Source organism: Camelus ferus, chromosome 10 (genome assembly GCF_009834535.1).
Source record: "Camelus ferus isolate YT-003-E chromosome 10, BCGSAC_Cfer_1.0, whole genome shotgun sequence".
NCBI classification, from domain to species: Eukaryota; Metazoa; Chordata; class Mammalia; order Artiodactyla; family Camelidae; genus Camelus; species Camelus ferus.
Window position 1 is genome coordinate 9,481,505 of NC_045705.1, and position 23,473 is coordinate 9,504,977.

Sequence of the window (23,473 nt, forward strand, 5' to 3'; positions counted from 1 at the left end):
TGTTGTTATTTCCCTTGGCTATACACCTAGGAGTGGAAGAGCTGGGTCATATAGAAACTCTTAAGTTTAACTTTTTAAGGAACTGCCAAACAGTTTTCCAAAGTGGGTGTACTATTTTCCATTTCTACTGGCAATGTATTGGGTTCCAATTTCTCCATATCCTCACCTATACTTGCTATTGTTCATCATTTGATTATAGCCATGAGTAGGTGTGAAGGGGTATCTCAATATGATTTTGATTTGCATTTCCCTAATGACTAATGATGTTGAGCATTCTTTCATGTGCTTATTGGCCATCTGTGTATCTCCTTTGGAGAAATGCCTATTCATATCTATGCCCATTTTAAAGTTTGGTCATTTGTCTTTTTATGGTTGACTAGTAAGAGTTGTTTTCTTTTTAAATTCTGGATACTAGCCCCTTATCAAACAAGTGATTTGAAAATATTTTCTCCCATTTTGTGGGTTGTCTTTTTACTTTCTTTTGGTATCCTCTGAAGCACAAAGGTTTTTTAAATTTTGAAGAAATCAAGTGTATCTAATTTTTCTTGTGCTTTTGGTGCCAGATCTAAGAAACTATTGCCTAATCCAAAATCACAATGACTTACTCCTGTGTTTTATTCTAAGAGTTTTACAGAGTTTAGTTTTTACATTTAGGTCTTTGATCCATTTTGAGTTAATTTTTGTCTGTGGTTTCAGTAAGGGTCCAACTTAGTTCTTTTTCATGTGGATATTCAGTTGTCTTGTCACTGTTTGTTGAAAAGATTATTCTTTCTCCATTGAATTACCCTGGCACCACTTCTACTTTCTTTTGATTAATATTTGCCTGGTATATATTTTTCTTTTCTTCGTTTTTTCTCTTTTTACTTTCAGTTTATATACATAGTTATGTTTGAAGTGAGTTTCTGGAACAGAGCATATACTTGGGTCATATTTTTTTAATTTACTCTGTAAATCTTTATCTTTTAACTGCTGTATTTGGGCTATTTTCATTTAATGTAATTATTGATATGTTAGGGTTTAAGCCTGACATTTTATCATTTTATGTTTGTTCTCCAGTTTTTGATTTCTCTGTTTTAGCTTTCCTGACCTCCTCTGGGTTCTCTGAACATTTTTTCAAGAATTCCATTTTGATTTATCTATAGCATTTTTTAATATATTTCTTTGCACAGATTTTTCAGTTAATGCTCTAGGTATAATATTATATATACATAACTTATTATAATCTACTGGTGTCAACATTTTATTGGTTCAGGTGAAGTGTAGAATCTTAGTTCTTTTTATGTTCCTTAACCATGACCCATTTATAGCATTATTGTCTTAAATTTTCCTCAAAATACATTAAGAACCACTTTAGATATTATAATTTTTGCTTTAGCTGTCAAACAATTTAGAAAATTCAAGAGAAGGAAAGTCTTGCATTTACTCTTTTTTCTTTTTTTTTTTACTTTTTCCAATTTTTTTCTTCTTTTCTGATGTCTCAAAATTCTTTATCATTTCCTTTCTGCTCAGAGAACTTCCTTGAGCTATTCTTTTAGGGTAGATCGATTGGTGACAAATTCTCTTAGTTTTCCTCCATTTGAGAATGTCTTAATTTCCCCTTCATTCCTGAGCATGGAATTCCGGGTTGACATTCCTGTTTTTTCAGCAATTGAAAAACATTCCACTTCCTTCTGGCCTCCATGGAAATCCATTATCTGAACTGTAATTGCTTACTGAAGCATTTTTATAACAGCTGCTTTAAAACCCTTGTCAGATAATTCTAACATCTATATCAACTTGGTGTTGCCATCTCTTAACTGTCTTTTCTCACTCAAGTTGGTTCTTGATATGATGAATGATTTTTTTTAATTGAAACCTGGACATTTTTGGGTCTTGTGTTATGTGACTCTGGATTTTATTTAAATATTGTGTTTTAGCAGTCCTCTTCTGACAACATTCCTGCAGAGAAAGTGGAATGCTGCCTCATTACTGCCAGGTGGCAGTGGAAGTCCAGTTCTTAACTTGACTTCAAATGGTAACCTGGGGGACGTGTTCCTCGTAACTGCTGAGTGGGAGTAGGAGGGGGAGTTCAGGTTCCCCACGTCTCCCACTGACATCACCTTGACTGGAAGGGCAGAAGTGCTTTGTTCCTGCTTCTTACATGGCCTTCAGTGACACTGTAGTGAGGGGAGTAGCCCTGCTACCACTGAGAGGTGACGAGTGTCCTGACTCCTCATTAGGCTTCCCCAGATACCATTCCAGAGAGGAGGGCTGCCTCATCACCATCAGATGGGCAGAGAAGTCCAGGCTTTCCACGTGGTCTCCACTGACACCATGGGTTGGGGTGGGCCTTATTAACACCCAGTGGTGATAAAAGTCCCGGCTTTCCACTCAGTCTTCTCTGACTCCATCCAGCAGGGGGCCTGGGCCACCTTGTTACAGCCTGGTGAGGGTGGAACCCAGGTGGTCCACCCGTCTCTGCTGGTGAAGTGGGTTTATGGCCATAGTATTTTTCTGGGGCTTTTGGATAGAGGGGAGCCGCTATTATCTAAAAATGTTGAATCTTCATAGGCTGCCTTTTTCTGGTCTTTCAGTTTTGGGAGCAGGCCTTCCTCTGGGCTCTTTTTGTTTGTTTGTGCCCCCTGCAATGTCTGGGTTGCTGGCTTCTCTTATCCAGTCTGGGATATAACAGGCAAAAAGAAATTCCAGGGAACTCATCACCATCTCGTTCCTTGGGTCCCAAAGTCCTAGTTGGTCTGTCTCTTCTCTCCACTTCTCAGGGCCTTCTTAGATTGTTTTATAAATAATGCCCAGGGTTTCTAGTTGCATTTAGCAGGAGTAATAGGGGAAAGTACATCTATTCCACTTTTCCAGAAGCAGACATCTCAAATACATACATAATTATAGTTTTATAATGGTTACAAGGAAAAGAAAATATCCCGTTTAAAAAAAGGAAGCAATACCTACAAGAAAGTTTTGACAGAGTTGAGTTATTCAAGGCAGAGAGTGGTAAATAATATATCCTTAAGATATTTTAGGAAAATGAAGTTGTAAATAAATGAGGAATTTCAAAGAAGGATGCAATAGAGTGAGCTAGCAGCAGTAAGTCTGTCACCAAGTATCAACTTCAGGCTAGAAAAATGACATATTACTAGCTGTTATGCAAACCAAGTCAAATAGACAGTACTTTTTTTTTTCTGTCTTTTCCCTCCTTTCCTCTTCCTTCTCTTCTGGTCTCCCTCAACTCTCTTCCTTCCTTTCTTTTAACCAGAGAAGAAAAGAGAAGCAGAAAACTGCAATGGAAGCAGATGGCTGTTCTCTCAACAACACAGTGTTTCCAAAGTGTATTCTATCAAACACCTGTTACAGTGTTTACACTGTAGATGTGCTCAGTATTAGCTGGTTTTAGTTTGAAAAATAAAAAAGGTTCCATGGCCAAATATGTTTGAAAAATGAGGGATTAAAAAGGCTAGATGGATGTCTTCAAAGCAGAACTTCTCACAGCCGTATTTTGCTACTGTGCACTGTGAACGTCCAGGAGCAGAAGAGGAGGGAACAGCATTTCCTAAACTCTCAGTGTTTGAGCACAGAACAAATTTTTGTGAAATCTCCATAAGGATATTTGTTGGTTAGCCAGAAGCCAAGGAATAAAATAAACTGCAAAGCATCAAATGGCAAGGATTCCTATATTAAATGACTGTTCAGTGCCTGTGTAAACAAGCCCCAAACTTTTTAACAAAAGACATGAAAAAAAAACCACTCCAGAAATTAAAGATTTGGCAAGCTGCGACTGAGCTAGCTAACTATAATTTAGACATGGTACTTAACTTGTATCTAGATTTCTGTATTTTTTTCAGACTAATTCCAGATCATGATCTCTTTGTTTATACTGAACAATTATAGTGATTCAATATTTATGTTGCTACAACATGGAAACAACCCAAATGTCCATCAACAGATGATTGGATAAAGAAGATGTGGTATATTTATACAATGGAATACTACTCAGCCATAAAAACTGACAACATAATGCCATTTGCAGCAACATGGATGCTCCTGGAGAATGTCATTCTAAGTGAAGTAAGCCAGAAAGAGAAAGAAAAATACCATATGAGATCGCTCATATGTGGAATCTAAAAAACAAAAACAAACAAACAAACAAAAACAAAGCATAAATGCAGGACAGAAATAGACTCACAGACAGAGAATACAGATTTGTGGTTGCCAGGGGGGTGGAGGGTGGGAAGGGATAGACTGGGATTTCAAAATTGTAGAATAGATAAACAAGATTACACTGTATAGCACAGGGAAATATACACAAAATGTTATGATAACTCACAGAGAAAAAAATGTGACAATGAGTGTGTATATGTCCATGAATGACTGAAAAATTGTGCTGAACACTGGAATTTGACACAACATTGTAAAATGATTATAAATCAATAAAAAATGTTAAAAAAAAAAGAAAAATGCCATATGATATCACTTATATGTGGAATCTAAAAAATAAAATACAATAAAAAAATAAGGACACAAATGAACTACTTATTATTTATAACTTAGATGATTGATTTCTTGAATATGTGTAAGCACATTTGACTGTCCTTTATGATTGGATTACCGCATTCTGTTGATTCTTATTTTACGGTTGGCTTTATTCCTTTGATAACCACGTAAGTTTAAAAACCTAAAGCTCTAAACTGTTCTTAGAAACAATGACCAGTACACATATGTAAACTAAAAAAAGTGTGCAGTATAGTGTATATATGTATTTACAAGCAATATAATGTATATGTGAAGTCAAATTGTAATAATTCTACCTAATAAAACTGAAAATGGAAAAAAATTTATTTTGCTATGTTAGAGGTTTATCTTTATAGAAAAAAGCAAGGTTGACTGACAAGTGTAAAATGCTTAGAGTCTTAGGAAAATCCATATAAAGTTTCATAACTCAAGTAACCATCTAGCAGCAGCTATTTAATTTGCAGGCAAAATGTCTAGGGAGACTTAAGAGCCAGTCTTGTAAGATCACACCTGTTAAGTGGCATCAAATGTTTCATATTCCTACCACAATGGCTAATCACCTTCTTAAAAAGATACTTAACAGGGAGCTTTAACTACCCTGGGCTCCTTTAACTACATTATTATTTATAAAATCTCTGCACTCCCAAAAAAGTTGGCTGTAAAGTAAAATTTCATAATCAAACCATATTTCCCACTGATTCAACTACTTAGTTAAGCAAGGATATAGCACCTACCAGACCTAAGATGCTCAGATGATTATTGCCCTACGTGTTATCTGTGGGTAAGAAAGAGAAGAGCTTTTGCTTGCCAGCACAGTGGGGAGGATAATACAGGGATAAATCATAAAGAAGTCAGTACTCCTCTCATCACACAGGCAGAAGCCCTGCAGTTTATCAAACAGCCCTACAAGTAACAAAGTAATAAAAAACAGTTTTGTTCTTTCAATGATCTAGTTTGTAACAGTAAACCTCCATATTTTAAATTGCCACAGCAGAAAGGACATCCCCATTAGGGAAGAGTGACCACAAAAGACAGTATTTTGTTGTTGTTGTTCACATAGCTAATTATTATGATATAATTAATCAACAAGGCACATGATAAACAGAAAGCCATTAGTCTGCACTGTGCTAATAGTTAAAGGGATACAGAGCTGACAATCTAATAAAAGAGACAAAATCAATATACATAAAACAATGAAAGACAGGGCCAAATCTATAACTTGTAGCTGAAATGCAAGAACCTTTGCTTGTGTTAAAAACAATTCATTTTGATAAAATTAATACAATTTTATAGGTCAAAACATATGATATTAAGTTGTAATAAGTCTCCTTACTTGAGCTTTCAGGGTTTGTAGTTGTCCTTCGTAATTCTGAGTCATTGCTAAGTTACATTTTTCCAAACTGTCCAACTTCTGTCTAAGTATCCCCACCTGCATTAAGAATAAAATTTAATTTTGATTTTTTCTAAATTTTGCCTGATAAAAATCAGAAAGTGTGCAAAAGAGGAGTGCAATTCAAATAAAACCACCATACCAAACCAAGAATAAATATTTGCCCTATGGATCTTAAAATACTTATTAATAATTAAATTCACAAAAACCAAACATTGCGAGCACTATTCTACTGGGTACACATTAGGACAGTACAGTATAGATGCCTGACGAAAGATCCTTCTCATCATCACATTTAACCTGAGGTTTGGAGTTTACTTTGCATTATCTTTTTGGGAGGCCACGCTGTTGTAAGAACCTCTGCTTACACCCCCGCCCCGTATTTTAGGCACTGCTGCCTTCAATGGGAGCTCTGATTTAATGGTACTCTGGAGTAAATGTTACATTTTTATAAGAACTAACAAATTAAAAAGAAAAAGAACACTGTCTAAGGAGGAGTTCTTAGGCATCTGGCTTACAGAATTTGCTTAAAAAGCAGACGAGGCCCCTGTTTGCACATCTGTGTCATCACAGGTATAGAAGTGAGAAACTGGTGCCTTGTATATGCCAGATCTGATGACCTGCCTCTACTATGAAGGGAAACCAGATGCTGATAACTAAGTTAACCAGGCCAAACAACAACATAGTTAACTATTCCAAAAGCTAAGTTCCACTGAGAAGCCAACAGAGGTAGAAAAACAGCTGCTGAACAAGTTGACTGATGATGTTTCATTTAGTACATGAAACCTCAGTAAACCTCGTCTTATGCCTTGCCCAAAGAAAAATGCAGACACCAAAGTGTATTTTAGGTGAAGCGTATGGTTTTCCTTAAGTCCCCTGCAGGCCCGAGAGCACTTAGACCTCCTGCTACCATCACCAGCTTGGCCATAAGTGGCCTCTTGGGGGCCCAGGACATTTGTCCTAAGTGGGCACCCAAGTATACACACACCTCCTTCACTGAATTCTTTTCTTTCCTTCCCTATAATCAAGAGTTGACTTTTCACTTCTTTCTGGAACGATTTTTTTAGCAGATGAGAAGAGGCAAATGCTCCTGAACTCCGCTTTCTCCAAAGACACAGCTTTGATGACACAGCTATGATTCTACAGCAGCAAAAGCACTAACATCTCTGCTTGCAAACAATATTTATTTCCCATACCAATTAAATGTTTCTTTACTTTCCTAGATGGCACTGACACTATACGTCTGTCTGCACTGGCAAATTACTGTGGGTTTAGGCTCTGCCTGTCACTTATTTGATAGCACACATTTGGCACACTAAGAATTTCAAGCCTTAATGAATACTATTGCTGATGCCTGATGAAAAGTATGTATAAGGAAAAATAAATACTATTTATAACAGTCTGAAGAGCGGGGAGGATATAGCTCAAGTGGTAGAGTGCGTTCTCAGCATACACAAGGTCCTGGGTTCAATCCCCTGTACCTCCTCTAAAAATAAATAAATAAATAAGTAAATCTAATCACCTCCCCCAACAAAAACAGTCCGAGGAATTACCAACATAGTAACACATCTGTGCACTACCTCTTGACCTTTCTGATCCAAACAAGTTTGTGCATTTGCCAACTCTTGATCCCGAAGATCTAATCGTGTCTCCAGAGCTCGCATCTTCCTTTCCCAATCCAATTTCTTGTTGCTTACCATGATGTCAATCTGTTCCATTAACTCCTGAAGCTCAGCCTCACAAGGAGAAGCTCTGGCAATTGTAGCAAAGGAAAATATATTTAAAAAGAGCAAAATGTGAGGACAAGAAAAAGTATGATATTGCTTTGAACAGCTTGATCACCATTTCCTCAAATTGTTCAATTATTTACATAGGAAGACTTCCAAAAACTAGAGGTTAACATTTTAAATTTAAACTAAAAATCTAATTTCAGAGCTAACAGTGTATATATTTTTTAATTTTTAAAAGTATAGTTGCTGCCATAATATAATGCAATTTGTTGATAAAGTCACTGCCTTCATTTCTCTTATGATGTGCAAAAAGTTTTGATGTGACCCAAAAGTTTTGACTTAAGACAAGGGAGTCCTAAAATGAAAAAAAAATGTTGCATAAATTATGTCAGAAATATGGTCATAATAAAGACAGTTTAACAATAATAATTTTTAGAGTGAGATTATTATAAGGGAAATTCTAATTATGAAAAAGGATCCCATGCTCTTACATGTAAATACACATATCCTATGTTAATCATAGCTGAAGGAGGTTTGACGGCAGGCAACCTGGGGCTTCAGCCGCGCCTGCCAGGGACAGAGGAGCAAGCCCAGGCCAGGTAGGACCAGATTCAAAGGTACTACACCTGGGCTACACTGCCGCCTCTCCAGGAGAGAGACTGGGCATGATCTGGCTGGTGGTGTCTGTTTGGAAGGAATCTTACTGGTCAGGGGTGGGCAGACTCATGTAAGGTTTTAGACAATGGAGATACCACTAGTCAGATAGGTGGCAACATCTTGGGCCTAGGAAGGTCTACTGTATTTGAAATAAGACCCTTGGTGATGACTAGAATTATAGTGACTGAGAGTTGGTGAGGTTGCTGGGTGCTCCCAGGCAGGGTTCCCCTTCAAAGAAGCTGAAGCCTTCCCCGAGGACCTGGTATAAGTCCAGGCACTCAGACCGGACAAGCAGGTAGATGCTGAAGCCTCAGACTTCAGCCTAAGGAACACACAAGTGTTCAGATTAGAAAAGCAAGTTATTTCAGTATCCATTCAACGGGGGTGATGGGGCTTCTGATGTATTTGTGTAGCTGGGAGGAAGGCAGGAGAAACAGGTGTAAAATGACATAATTTCCTCCACTTGGTTTCACCAAATCAGAATTTTAGGGCTAATTAAGAATCATTTGGCATTTTGAAAAAACTGATGTACAGAGAGACATCAAGGTCACATATTAATTAGTGGAAGAACCAGAACTAGATCCTAGGCAGTTGCTTCACATCTTAATTAAGCACCTTGCTGTATGCCACACGGCAGGACATGGTGTTTCGAATAAGAACTTGCTTGGAAAATGCAGTACAAGTTAGCTGAATTGTGATAAGGTTAGAAACAGGTATTTGAACTCGAAGAACTCAGAATTTCCAGAATCACTTTCTAAAACACCCAGAGTCAAACTGAATGAGGAACGTCCCTTTGGTTCATTCAACAGTGGATTCAGCAGGTTTGACATCAGAGAGGTTTTAAGTACAAAGTGCCATTCTGAAGTCTTTCTGGCATTCCTGGGCTAAGGCCCAAAGGCGCTCAATTTTTACTTGAAACCTAAACAAGCCTGAGAAAAGGAAGCACTAATTCCTCTATAAATAACCTGATTGGATTTTAATTGAGGCTTCTGATGTGGGGAAAAACAGCAGAACAAAAGGAATGGTTTTCACACATTCTTTTTTATAACAACATACATCACCCTTTACTGTAAATACATTTTGTCTATTTTTTTTCTGCTAGTGTTAGCTCTGAAAGAAAATGGACTGTATCAGTCTGTCTCACCAGGGCTTAGCACACAGCAGCTGCTCAGTACACCCTTGAAGAGTGAACAAGTGAGTTTTCCCGTTGCTATCTTCTTGGCATATAGGAATGCACTGTGCTAATGGAATTAAAATATAGGACTAAAGTGGAGTGTGGCATAATATGAGCTACTCAATACTGTCAAGCAAATGAATGAATGGTTTATTTTCTGGCTATACAAAAGCCAGACTTTTACACTTCAGGGTGGGAGGACTTCTACAAGTCTTCCAGTCAACTACCCATTCCGTGTTTGCATAGAATCATCCATCATACCCAACTGATCAGACTCAGCAAGTCTAGGACAAAGCCCAGATTCTCCACTGGTATCAAAGGCATCAGGGGATTGCAGTGTATGTCAAAGTCTGTAATCTATTTTGCAGTATCACTGTCAAGAGGTCATCCAGCCTAATTACTGAATTATAGCTAAAAGTAGATATTTCTCAGGCACTATTTCTTTGTCCAAAAAATGTTATTTCCCATCATCACTAATGTTTGCTGACACAGGAGCACTGCAATGCCTATTTTTACTGCATTACTTGAATGGTTGCTGATATTTTCAGTCCATTCATCTCTTTCATTTGTGATAAGCTTAATGTTGGGATGCAGAAGTATAAATCCCATTATTCCAATAAAGCATGCTTAAATGTACTTATAAAGGCCTTACTCTAAAGCCTTCGTCATAATCATCAAGGAAGGACATTTATAGAAAGAAAATTAATGTCGTAGCTTCCAAGTCTATCAGTGTTCTATCAGAATTCTAGGTACATACAAATTTAAAATCTCATTTTTTATGTTCTAAAATAAAAGAAAGTTCTACTAAAAAACCTACATCACAGATAAACTTTCTCTTGAAACTTTTCCATAACTATTCACATTCTGAGTAACATCTTGGTTCACAGATCAAATGAGGGAAAGAGATAGTGAAACACTAGCAAGCACTGATTCTCTTTCTTCAGGGGGATTTTTACAATTATCTAGACGTATAAATAATTTCATTATACTCATAAACTTACATACCTGAAAAATTATTTCATATGAATACACTGAAACATATAATATAATTAATAACAAACAAATGTTTAATAACACATGCATTAGCTTGGACTCTATAAGCCAGTCCCTAAGGCAATTACAATTCCCTCCTGCCAAAAGTCTATTTGATGAGAGACTGCAGTGCTAGCACATGGGAGGATAGATGTTTTACCCTTTTCCTATTTAAAACTACAGCCGGCTATTTATTTCTCTGGATACAAACAGCAAAGAATTAGGCAAACACTGATATAATCCGTTTTTCCACTGCTATAAAACTAAGAAATACACTGTTTCCTAAATGTTGGAAATTTCTAATGAACCTTATAATGCCAGCTTGTTCTGGTAACTTCCAAATCTGCATCTTCAGTCTGAGCTCCCGAGCTCCAGATTTCTGAAACCAACTACTTATTCCATACCGATGCTCCCAGGGCATATCCAAAGGCATCTCAGTTTTCACAAGTTCAAAGCAGTGCTCGACTCCCTGCACCACAAACCTGCCCCCACTCCAGTCCACTCCATCTCCTTAATTGGCACCACTGCTACAGTTGCTTAAGATTAAAACCCTTCATGATTCTAGATTTGTGTCTCCCTCAAACCCCAGAACAACAGTCCTACTGGCACTGCCTCCAATAAATATCCTAAATTCTGACCACTTCTCACCATATCCAGTGACAAAATCCTGGTCTGAGTCAACCTCATTACCTTCCTGCTTCCATTATTATCTCCTATGTGGCTAGTTGTCTACTCAACATCCATCTTTCTTTTCTTCCAAACCAACAGATCTCTGATGTTATTCACTGTGGAAATGTGTCCAGCTAAAAACACAGCTGCATTTCCCAGGCTCCCGTGGCGCTAGGCATAGCCATCTGACAAAATCTAGCCTGTGACATGTAAGCAGAAGTTGCCATGAAGCTATTGAAAGGAAGGCCACAGCAACTGCCACTGGCATCCTACACACCCCTCACGATACCACTTTGGGCGCTCAGCCTGATTGCCAGTGGACAGGACCTGCATTTCTTTGAGTGTCTTCTCTTGCTACTGGAGTCCTCTTTGCCACCTGTGTGATAGGCCAGAAGTGACAGGGAACTGAATCCTCCCAGGAGCAACCTTCAACCAACAATCATCAGTTACTGGTGTAGACTCACTTGCTCCATGGATGGGATAACTGAGGGGTGTGGCTTATACTGGGTTCCAGAGTTTCCCATCAGGATTTCACCCCAGTCACCCTTTGCGGTAGCTGGTTTGGTATCTTGCCCTTCCTTGTTTCACCTCCCCATTCCCATAGATGATAGATGGGAAAACGGCCCCCAAAGAACAAGTTCCCTGGAACTTGTAAATGTTATTTTCTTTGGAAGAAAGTTCTTTGTACAAATTAAGGGTCTTGAGATGGGGAGATTATCCTAGATTACCTGGGTGGGTCCTAAGAAAGAGGCAGACGGAAATTTGACACACACAGGAGAAGGGACTATGAACATGAATAGAGACAGATGTGAAGATGCAGCCTTAAAGATCAGAACGGTGCAGCCACAAGCCAAGGAATGCTGGCAGTCACCAGGAGCTGGAAGAAGCAAGGAACAGATTCTCCCCTCAAGCACCTGGAGGGAACAAAGCCCTGCTGACACCTTGATTTTGGGCCAGTGTTACTGATTTCGGACTTCTGGACCCCAGAACTGTAAGTGAATAAGCTTTGGTTGCTTCAAGCCAGCAAGTTTGTCACAGAGCAGTTTCATCTCCCAAACAAATTACTTGTATCCAAATCCTTGTTTCAGGGCTTTGGCTTCCATAGGAACCCCAAATAAAATGCTCACACACACTCTTTTGTTTTCACCCATTGCCCTTCCTCTGCTCCCTTTCTGGAAGGCGGATGTGATGCTGGAGGTGGTTTAACCATCTTGCAATCATTAGGTGACAACAAACAATAAAGCCACATACTGAGGGTGATGAAGCAGAAAGACACATCTGGACTTGTAGAACCAGCTGATCATTTGAGCTTCCCTTGGATGTGTGACAGGCATCGCACATCAGGCTTGCCTTCTCTCCAGTCTTCCTTATTTGGATGTGGCAGCCTTATCCTTGCAGCCGGTGGACCAAAAGCCTTTGGATCAACCTTTGCTTCTCTCCTTGCACACCCCACACACAACCTATGGTCTCTTAAGTATTATCAGCTCTTCTGTCACAACAGGCCCAGTTGTTAGACCTATTTCTACCACCCTGGTCCCAACCATGGCCATCTCCCACCTGAATTACATTCAGTTTGTCTGTCTTTTCTGCCCTTGCCTTGCTATGGTCTATTCTTCACGTAGCGACCAGAATGAGCCTCTCAAAACTATGTTAGAAAATGTCACTGCTATGCTCGAAGCCTTCCAGTGACCGCCCCCCACCCTTTTACATAGTGAAATCTAAAGCCTTTACCAAGGTCTGCAAGGCCCTACAGGACTTGGTTCTCTTTGCCTCTCTGCCGTCACCACCTCCCACCTTCCTCCTGGCTCCTCCTTTCTAAACACACTGGCCTTTTTTGTTCCTTGAAAACGTATGCATGTTCCTGCTTCAGAACCTGTGCTTTTGCTATTTCCTCGCCTGGAATGCCATTCCCCAGGGCAGCCATATGAAGAGAGCCCTCACTTTCCACAGGTCTTTCTTCAAATGTTACCTTGTCAGGTTTACTCTGTAACCCTTTGCTCCCATAGCCTGCTTAATTTTTCTTCAAAGCAGAAATCACCACCCCCCTGACAGAACATATACTTCTTTATCTGTTATCATCTCTGCCCGCCTCCACTCCACTGTAAGCTCCATGGCACGGTACAGCCACAGTGTCAGCTCTGAACAGCCAACCTCCAGAAAAATAAAAACCCTAATTTGTCTGGGTATTGTGGTATGAGACCCTGGATCTTACGTAAACTCTGTTTTGGCACGCCTTTTCTGAGAACGCACCATCAGAGAAATGGGGTGCTGCCTCATTACTGCCTGGCCACAGTGGAAATCTATGCTCTTGACTAAACCTCTGCTAATACTGGAGAGAAGGGACTCCCCACTACTGCTGGGTGAAGGGGGGTTCGGGCTCCCCACTGGCCCTCTGCCAACACCACCATGGCTGAGAGGGCAGGCACGGACACGGTGTGAGCGGGTGGCCTGGTTATCGTTTATTACTCAGTGTGTTCTGCTTTTCTTTACCATTGCAAGTGTCTATGTATCTCCCCTGGGACTGTCTGTAACCTGAGGCGAGAGCTGGATATTCCGGGGCCCCTGGGCCACAGCACCAATCGTGCCTCATGTCCCACTTCAGTTTCCAACACGAATGGGTACAGACTGTCTTGGTACTCGGACCAGTTGTCTTTGTGAGTCAGCTGTTCTGCTGATCTGCCAATTTTTCCCTATTCTTGAACTTTTAATTTTTTCCTATTCCTAACTTGAAAATGATAAAATTCTTAGAGAAAACGTGGAAACCATTTCACCACACGATCCCACAGCGCGCCCGGCTCTGTCGGGCTCTTTTTGTCCACTTCAGCATCCGTGTAGGTAACAGTGACTCCCTTGCACCGAGACCCCGCCAGTGGATTTCCCATATGCAGCTATGCCACGTACGCCCGTGCTTTAGCACGGCAATATGTGAAACATGCTTCCCTCACTCTGTAACACTTCCTATTATAAGAAGCTACAACTTAATAACAGCTTTTAGAAGAAAAAAATAATGATAGTCAAACTCACATATTGATTTCGAGACGCAACCTAATTTAAACAATATTAAAAGACAGAAACAGTGTGTCTTAGTATGTCACCCTCAGAGATACCTCAAACGCAGGCCCCAGTCCACCTTGTCTCTGGCCCTTGAAGCCATTCCTACGTAATCAGGAACCGCACACTCCCCCAGTTTAAAAGGTTAGCCCTCGACACCTCAAATGCATCTATAATGACTGTCCTGGATTCTGTATTTTTCACACCTTGTTTCCCATACAACCTCATTTATAGGTAATTTTGAACTTTTGACTCCATTTGTCTGGTCCTTTGAATTTGTATCTTTGTATCTGATGTTCCTGTGGTTTGAAACTCTGTTCCCTTTTACTGGTCATTATTCTTACAGTTAATTCATTCATTCCAAAAATGCTGACAGCACACTTCCCAGTGTCAGGCACTGTGCTGGTCCCTGGGGCAGGACGGGGGGAAGACAAACACTGCTCAACAGAGCTGGGGCCAAAGAACCCATTGGCCTACAGTGTTACTGGATGACCTTCTGAACGTACCTACTGCCACTGGTACTTGTACCACCACTTTCCTTGCGTCTATTTTTGCATTTATTTCTCCTTTTCTTTTTGCTTTTTGAGTTTAGTTCAAGGAAGGAATAGCTTTTACATTAACTACTGTCCAATGAGACCACTTTTTTCCTGGGGAGAGGACTAATGAGGTCCTCCTGTTTCTATAATCTTCCTTGTTTGGCACTTCTCTGTTTCACGAGGGCTCTGACAAGACGCTCACAGCTATTCCAGGTAGTTCCAAGGTGCCAGACCACCGAGCACCTGGAGCATCAGGTCAGGCTGAGTGTGCCTGTGCCCTGCTGTGCCTGCCTACATTTAGGCATATCACGGCTTTTCTCTCTCCCTTTTTAAAATGTAACTTGTAACTAATACAACTAACCTCTTATAAACATAGTCTTGTAAAATGTATGAGCAAATTTATCTCACACAGAGGTAATTTTTAATCTTTGCCTTAGCTTGGTAGCAGCTTAACATATCTTTCAAAGGAATCTTTCTATTCCCTTCTTTCCTCCTCCTCTTCCTCCCTCCTTCCCTCTATCCTTTACCTCCCCTTTCTTCCTAGTGTCTTTCCCTCCTTTTAAAATCACTCACTAAATTCCTACCATCACTGAAAACTGTGTTAACATTTCAGGTTCTACCTTCAAAGTGTGAAATATTAGAATTTTACCCCAGGTCCACTTCACTGTTTCTTCAGAGATAAGAATCTAGCTTGTTAAATTTGATTACTCTGGAGATGAGTATGTGTGTTTTGTGGGGGACAAAAGCATGATGGAGGGATAATAATGAAGTACAGTCTGGATCATTCAGATCGCACAAGAATCAATCAAATTAAAAAGAATTTTCAATAAGCAAAAATAATACATGACTACAATTTATTAAACTACCAATATATATTGACTTATATTAGAATTTTTTTACAAACAATAATTAAAACTGTACTTAACTTGTAAGAAGCTGGTAAGTAAAGTTGTGATTATCAATTAATATGTCTCAGAGGGAAAGGATAAAGGTTAAGAAAATTGTACACACAGAAGATTACTGCTTTAAAGGACTATTCTGAATTCAGATGTGAGAAGTTATGCTTTAATGTTCACCTTCCTTGGTTCTTTGAAAATATGACTTTCACAGCATATAAAAAAAATTCACAGATCATGTAGCAGTACCTAGATTTGTAGGAAGGATTTGATAAGAGTCTATGAACAAGATCAATGAGTAAGCTATCAATCACAGAATAAAAAGTAGAGTAAATCATTCAGGAGAGATGAAACCGCAGTTGAAGATGGATGAACATACACATTTTGCTCCCTTCCCAAATCCTATTAAAATAAAACAAAGGAATATTTTTAACCTACAAGGTTAAACCTACAAGGACAGAAAAAAAAGGGAACCTGCAGTGGAGAAAGCCAAGAAGCAACCCACTAGGTATTTCTGGAAGTAGGGAGTGAGCACTGGCAGCCCAACTTATACCCTCTAAGCAGGAGAATTCAAGATCGTGTTCTCTGGAATCTGACCAGCCAGAGACAGAAAGTGACTGACTGGCCTGATGACCAGCCGTGAAGTCCCCTGCCAACAAGCCACGCCCCTGCACACTGGAGCTTCCTGGCAGCTTTCGACTCCACTACTCTTAAATAGGAGCTAGCAGTCGGCAGTCAGAGACATCTGAGGGAAGCAGTTCACACAATTAGGTCAAATATAAACAGAAAGACATTTTTAAAGAAAATTATGCAGAAAGAAGAAAAATTCAAAAAATGTATAATGAAGATATTAGAGGTGTTGGCTCCAGGAAAAACAAAATGTACAGGAAAGAAGAGGTAATCACAGTACCCTATAAGGCTCAGAGGTGAAGAGTATTTATTTATAAAGTCCTAACAAGGCAAACAGAATACTGATCCAAACAAAATCATGGTCTACTGGGAGAAGGGAGGAATGGGAAGAGTGTGTGCGTGTGTTGTGGGGGCATGAAAAGTAACTATTGTGGATGCCAACAGATAATGCCCAAAACTGAAAAATCAAAAAGTACCAATATAAGCATGTTATTTTGAGATACAGAGATAAATACCAAAAGAATCAGCCAAAAGAACCAAAAGCAGTTTTGGGGCGTAGAAAGCTGGGGCGGGAACAGGAGATTGCTGGGTTTTTGGTAACAGTGATAAAGAATCAAATTACTTTTAAAACTACATACATGTATAACTAAGTAAAGGAAAAATCTAGATGAATGTTCTTTTTCAGTTAGAAAAGATATTTTAAAGAAGAAATCCATCATATGTGCATTTATACAAGGAAAATGACATTCTTCAAAATAACACTCCAGAATTCAGGCATTTTGGGATTCTACGTATATGTTTTCTTGACCTTAGCATTACTCAGTGCACTTGTGGGATTCTTATTTAGAAATGACCTTCAGAGATAAGTTTATCAAACATAAGCTTTAAACATAATCTTAAATATATGAGACATGACACATTGGCTGGTGGTTAAGCTGAGCCCGCGTGGAGCTGCAGCTGCACTGTAGTTAGTGGGCTGATTTCTCTTCTACAGTAGTGGAGGCTTGGGGAGGGTAGAGCTCAGTGGCAGACCATGTGCTTAGCATGCACGAGGCCCTGGGTTCAATCCCCAGTACCTCCATATAAATAAATACCTAGTTACCCCCCCAACAAAAAAAAATAAAATAAAAAATAAATAATAAAGGACAGTAGTGGAGGCTACTCTAGGAGAAAGGCAGGGTGATGGAGTAGTCGTTGGGGTTTGGAAAGAGGCACAGATGGAAGGGTGTGAAGAAATATACCAGAGCCACGCCCACAGAATGACTGACTATAAAGGAGTTAATATAAGGAGCAAGAGAATTTCAAACACTTCTCATTCATATTTTTAATAAGAGTCAACGGTTTAGTGCATTGATAAATAAAAGCAATTTACTATGTAAAAGGAACAACAAAATAAACATAACAAAAAAGGAGTTCTTGGAGATAAAAACATGGCTGCCAATACTAAAGATCTCAATAGGAGCAATAAAAAAACCAGAATGTAATCACTGCTGAAATGAAAACGAGAAAATGGCTCATTTTCTCTGACCTGATGACCAGACAGTGAAGACCCCTAACCAACAAGCCACGCCCAGGTACACTGGAGGGACCCGTCAACGTCACAGAACTTCCTCCAGAAGAAGAAACTCCTCCAGAAGGTACAGCACAGAGACAGTAATGGACATTATGAGAAAAAAGAAAAATATACAGATGTTCTAGGGCTGAAAATGGAGTTAATGATCAATCATGCCCACATGATGTAGCCTCTATAAAAATCCCCAAAGTGTGGGGTTTTGAGAGCTTCTATGTTGGTGAACATGAGGAGGTGCTAGGAGGAGGTGTGCCCCTTCCCACACACCTTGCCCTTGGCATCCTTTCCATCTGATACCCATCTGTATCCTTTAATAAACTACATAAAAGTCAGAGTTCAAAGTTTAAGTGTTTCCCTGAGTTCTGTGAGCTACTCTAACAAATTAATCAAATCCAAGGAGAGGGTCCTTGGAACCTACCATCTATAGAATTGGTTGGTCAGAAGTACAGGTGACAACCTGGGCTTGCGACTTGGGTCTGAAGAGGGTGGCAGGCAGTCTTTTGGGTCCGAGCTCTCAACCTGCGGGACCTGAGCTATCTCTGGGTAGACAGTGTCAGAAATGAGTTGAACTGCAGGACACCCAGCTGGTGTTCTGGAGAATTGCTTGGTGGAGGGAAAAAAAAAAACCTCCACATGTTTGGTGACCAGAAGTGTCTGTCATAAGTGAAGTGTTCTCAGAGAAGGTAAAGGAGACAGAGGGAGGAAAGACATAGTAGGAAAGAATTGGGTTTTTCCCTACATAGGAAGGAAAAGACTGAATGTTTTCCTTTACAAAAGAGATGAACAAGGCTATTACAGACCAAAGCAAGTTAAAAAGAAAACAGCGATGGCAATATTAATATCAGGCAAAGTAGAACTCAGAAACACTCACGCTTGTGAGATACTTTATAAAGCCAAATCATACAATGTGCCAAGAAGATATAATACCCATGTGCCTCAACATACTGAGCAACAGAACACTGAAATACATAAAACAAAAACTGCTCGAAATATAAGAATTGGACAAAAATCAGAATTACAGTAAAGCTCTTTCTTAAAATTTGACAGATCAAATAGACAAAATATAAGGTAATAATGTATTTGAAAAGCATAATTTGAACATAATAATAATAAGTAAAACAGTTTGATTATATATGTATAACCTTTTTAACCTTTTTACTTAACCAAAAGAGAATATACATTTGTTTTCAAATGTCCAAAGACTTTTATAAAAGTTAATCATGTGACATATCACAAGAATAAACTTAATGAAACTGAATTATCATATAGGTTATATTCTATGACCGTGGATGTAGGGGGATTAGAAAGTAATAATAAAAAGATAATTAAACTCCCCTGGAAGTTACATCTCCTAAATGCCACTTGAGTCAAAAAGGAAATCAAAGTTGAAACAATAGATAATTTAGAAAATGAGAGTGGGAACACTAATCCTACAACCTGCAGCAAAGCTGAGCCCAAGAGGAACTTTAGCTTTAAATGCTTCTGTTATTTTAAGAAACTATGAAGCCCAGAAATCATGGAAATAACTGAACTATATCTTTCAACTCAAAAATCAAAACAAGATAAGTAAAATAAAACATAAAAGGACAAATAAATGAGTAGAAATTCATGAATAACAGAAAACAAAGCAAAATGCAGACATGGTTCTCTTAAAAAGGCCAATAAAAGTAGATCATTTGTTCATTCTGTAATTATTTATGTTCTGGGCACACATTCTAAAAACAAATGAAAAGGACAAACTCACTTAAATATGACCATTTCAAAAACTGGGAGGAATCTGGGATAAATAAAACTCATACCCTGTTATAACCCAGATGTCAGAGAATAGTGATTCACCACATCATAAATGCTCTGTGTAAAAGCTCCTACTGGAGGCCTCTGCACCTTTGTCCCTGCTGTCTGGAACTTTCTTCTCCCAGACTAACCTCTGCTCGAACACTGCCTTACCAGGGATTCCTTGTTTGACCTCCCCATCCACACTCCTCTCACCCTTACCCTGCTTTGTTCTTCTTCATGTTACCATACGGAACATGCTTTTAGCTCCCACTGTCTCTCCCACTAACATATAAAGTCCTTGGAGGAGTGGTCTGTTTTGTTCACTGCTGTCTTAGTGTTTAGACCAATGAATGGCTCATTGTAGACTTCGGATAGATATTTATTAAATGAGGGTTGCTCCACAAAACGTTACTGTGTATGTCGGTGACACAGTTTGATAAGAACATAACAAATCGCTCACAAACGAGATTTTATTATCTTCATGATCTAGATATTACTCAGTAGTGCTTGGGACAGAGGCAAAGCCAACCTGGCTCTCCACGCTTTGGAAACCACGGTCGACAAGGACTGGTCCCATGTCTGTTGTGGTGAGTGGTGGGTTCCTCATGGAAACCTCTCACTCTGAAATTCTCATTCACTCTGGCTTGTAATTATGTTGTACCGAACAATCTCTATGGTCCCCCCACTAAATTCTCAGTTCTTTAAGGTCCGTTTCTTAATGGTCTTTGTGTGAGTCATAGAGCTTAGTGCCGTGCCTGGCATACGTTCAGTACGTCACAATTTTCCCCAAATGAATGCATGAAGAGAAACAGCAGTCTCCTTGGCCTCAGATTTGTAAGAGTGAAGTGATATCAGGTACCCACCCTGAGGTTCAAGATCGTCAATCTGCATCTTAACCCTTAGTGCCATCATCACACCTGGGACCTGACATCTGCTCAATCCAGAATCCCACCCTGGCTCTGTTACACATACTAGGCATAGGCAGGCTGCTCCTCACATCTTTTTGCCATCCATTTCCAAAGTAGCAAAGAATGCTGGGTTTAGAGCTAGACATCTGAACTCAAATGCTACCTCCTCCACTAACCAGTTGTATATTCTGGGGCAAGTTCCTGCTTTATTTCTCTCTCTTTCTGCCTTTCTGAACTCAGTATGACAGAAGCTGTCCACCAACATCCATTCTTCTTTTTATTACAGTACCTCTAAGCTTTAGCTGGGCATATGGCTGCCCAGTTAGAAACCACATTTCTCAGCCTTCCTTGCAGCTAGCTCTTGCCCTGCGGCTAAGTTCTGGCTAATGGGCTATGAACAGAAGCAAAGCTTGTCATTCCCAGGTCATACTCCTAAGAGGAATAGTCTTACTCTCTCATCCCGCCCCTCCCCCTTCCCTCTGGCAGGAGCACAGTCCTGATGGTGGGAGTTGAAGCAATCACTTTGGGACCAGAGTGGAAACCATGTAGTGAGGATGGCAGAGCTGCCCTACCAGCCCTGGTCTGCTCATCTCTGGACTTGCGCATGAAACAGAAATACACTTTAATCTTATTAAACCCCTGTACTGGGGAGTCTCTTGGTTACAAGAACTTAGACTATACTGTAACTAATATGTTCAATTTTCTTAGTTGTAAAGTGAAAATGACACCTAGCAGGCTGTTGGGAGGAGGTGTATGCAGTAGGACTTTAAAAGTTATTATTATCCAGACTTGCACAGCTTCCCTTTAGCCTGATGTCAAAAGTCACGGTCTGAGCAGAGTAACTGCAAGTGAGATACCGGGAGTGGTTGCACTTGCACCAAAGTCAGTCACAGTCAACATTAGGCACTACAGTACCACTTCTTCCCAGAGTCCTCCCCTGCCTTCTCCACTCCCCCTCACTCCCCACCCTCCGCTGTCCCAAGCTTGGGGTCAGCCAGTGGCCGGCTGGCTAATGAAACAGTAGGAAGAGAAACCTTTGTGGTGCTGGTAGCAGGAAAGGGGCAGGGAAACAGATATTTGTTAAAAAAAAAATTAATCTCTTACAATGGCAAATGCTATACAAATTCTATTGCCCATCACTTCCTGAAACTTTTGGTAAAATATCCAGTTCCTGTTGCTGTTTTGAGGCTATGTTTAAGTTTCAGCCTCAAGGGCAAGTCTGGAAGGATGCTTGGGCACTTGGTGCAGAGAAAAGAAGCAAGCTGGCCAGCAGCTCCTGCACTGTGGAAACACAAGAGCACATGAGGCCTATACGGGCATCCATGACCCTAAATTATGGGGAAAACTCACTGAAAAGTTGGAAAATGGTGATTGCAAGTGCAGATCCATAGTCAAAATTGGAAAGACTCAAAAATACAGATCCTTAAAGGTATCGGAATTTTCCCTCAATCTCATCACAAATAATTGGTATATCCTTCTGTTATTAATTTAAAATTCACACATCATCAGGAATTTTGGCACAGTAAAGTACCAACTTATTAAAAAGAAATTTCTTAACACTTACCCCATTGTATTATTGTTCTCCATGTCAAGAAACTGCTGCATCTGGTTTGTATTTCTTGATTTTCAATCTGTGAGGGAGAAAAATGATCTAGATTCCTAAAATGCTTACATGTGTTAACCTACAAAACAAGAAAATTTTGCTACTGGCAAACCATGGTATTACAAGAATTTTTCTGAGTGTAGTAGTTCTTGGTTCCACAAAATGTAGAAACTTGCACACTTTTGGGGGGTGTGTGTTCCATCATGCATTTATGACCTTGGCTTAGTGATAAGTTGAAATAGGTGGTACCGACTGAAATGAACAGTCATTCACTATCTACTGAGCAACAGCTTGGTGCCAGGTACTTTGCAAAGTGCTCAGTACATGAGATAAGTAAAAGAATTCCTACTCCAGAGGAGTTCCAGTTAAATATTCTCAAGCTTTCCTTCCCTGTGGATCCCCTTGAACTCGGCCTTTATTTGAACGAACTTTCTTTGACTCTATCTGGGTTTGGTTAGAATATACCATGAGATTTAGGACAAAAAAGCTAAGAATTGCTTAAAAATAGAAATCTGATAATTCCTCAGTGGCTCTGTGGGCACCTGCTCACTCTTTCGACAAAATCGGGATGTTAGTACTTGCTTAAAGTAAAAAAAATGATTTTCCCAGCAACAAAATTTTAATTAAAAAATAATCTATGAGGACAAATGGACAAGTATTGAAAAGGACTAAAACGCCTCTGAATTACTGAATAAAAGTCAATTAAATAGCATTCAAGACAGCAGAAAGAGGAGGAAGACTCGCGGGCTTAGGTCACTCTCAAATCCAAGGGATTTAAGAGCTCTGGAATTGCGTGTGGAGCAGAAGGGCGAGGGGCTGGAACCGGGAACGAAAACTTGAGCAGAACGGCAGATGAACACGTTTTGTAGGTTCTCAAATCCCTCAGTTTAACACCAGGGAAACTGAGGCACAGGCGAGCCAGCTGACTTGCCCAAGGCCACACAACTAGAACTAGACCTTCTAATTTAGGGAGAATCGCTCCTCTGGATTCTGCAAGGTCCGTCGGGGCCTCTCTCCACCCTCCGCGCGCCCCGCGCCCCGGGCCCCCCGCCGACCCCGCGCGGGGTCCAGGGCCAGCCTCCGCGGACCAGCAGGTGTGTTGGGGTCCCCTCCCCTCTCGGGCACACCCGGCTGAAGGGCGAGGGAGAGGCCCAGGGCGGGGCGGCTCCGGGGAGGCCGGGGCGGATTACCTGCGCTGCGCCGCGCTATCCCGAGAGGTCTGAGGCCCCGGGAGTAGGAACGCCGGGGTCACCGCCAGCCTGGCCCGCCCCGAGGGGCCCCGCCACCCGCCGCCGCGCTCCCGCCGCCAGGGCCCGCCCGCCGCGCGGCCTCCGAGGCGGTTACGGCC

At 40.4% G+C, this 23,473-nt stretch overlaps 1 protein-coding gene across 4 annotated transcripts in view; it reads right to left on the minus strand.

Moving 5' to 3' along the window:
- DEUP1 (deuterosome assembly protein 1) overlaps nt 1-23,473 on the minus strand; it is an 89,571-nt gene extending 66,098 nt beyond the window's left edge. For all 4 annotated transcript variants that reach the window (XM_032488339.1, XM_032488338.1, XM_032488337.1 and 1 more), the window contains exons 1-4: nt 23,316-23,473; nt 22,087-22,153; nt 7,474-7,645; nt 5,837-5,932 (exon numbers count right to left, since the gene is read on the minus strand). In XM_032488339.1, coding sequence (XP_032344230.1) covers nt 5,837-5,932; nt 7,474-7,645; nt 22,087-22,127 — 309 coding nt within the window. In that variant the 5' untranslated portion in view covers nt 22,128-22,153; nt 23,316-23,473. The remainder of the gene's footprint in view (nt 1-5,836; nt 5,933-7,473; nt 7,646-22,086; nt 22,154-23,315) is intronic.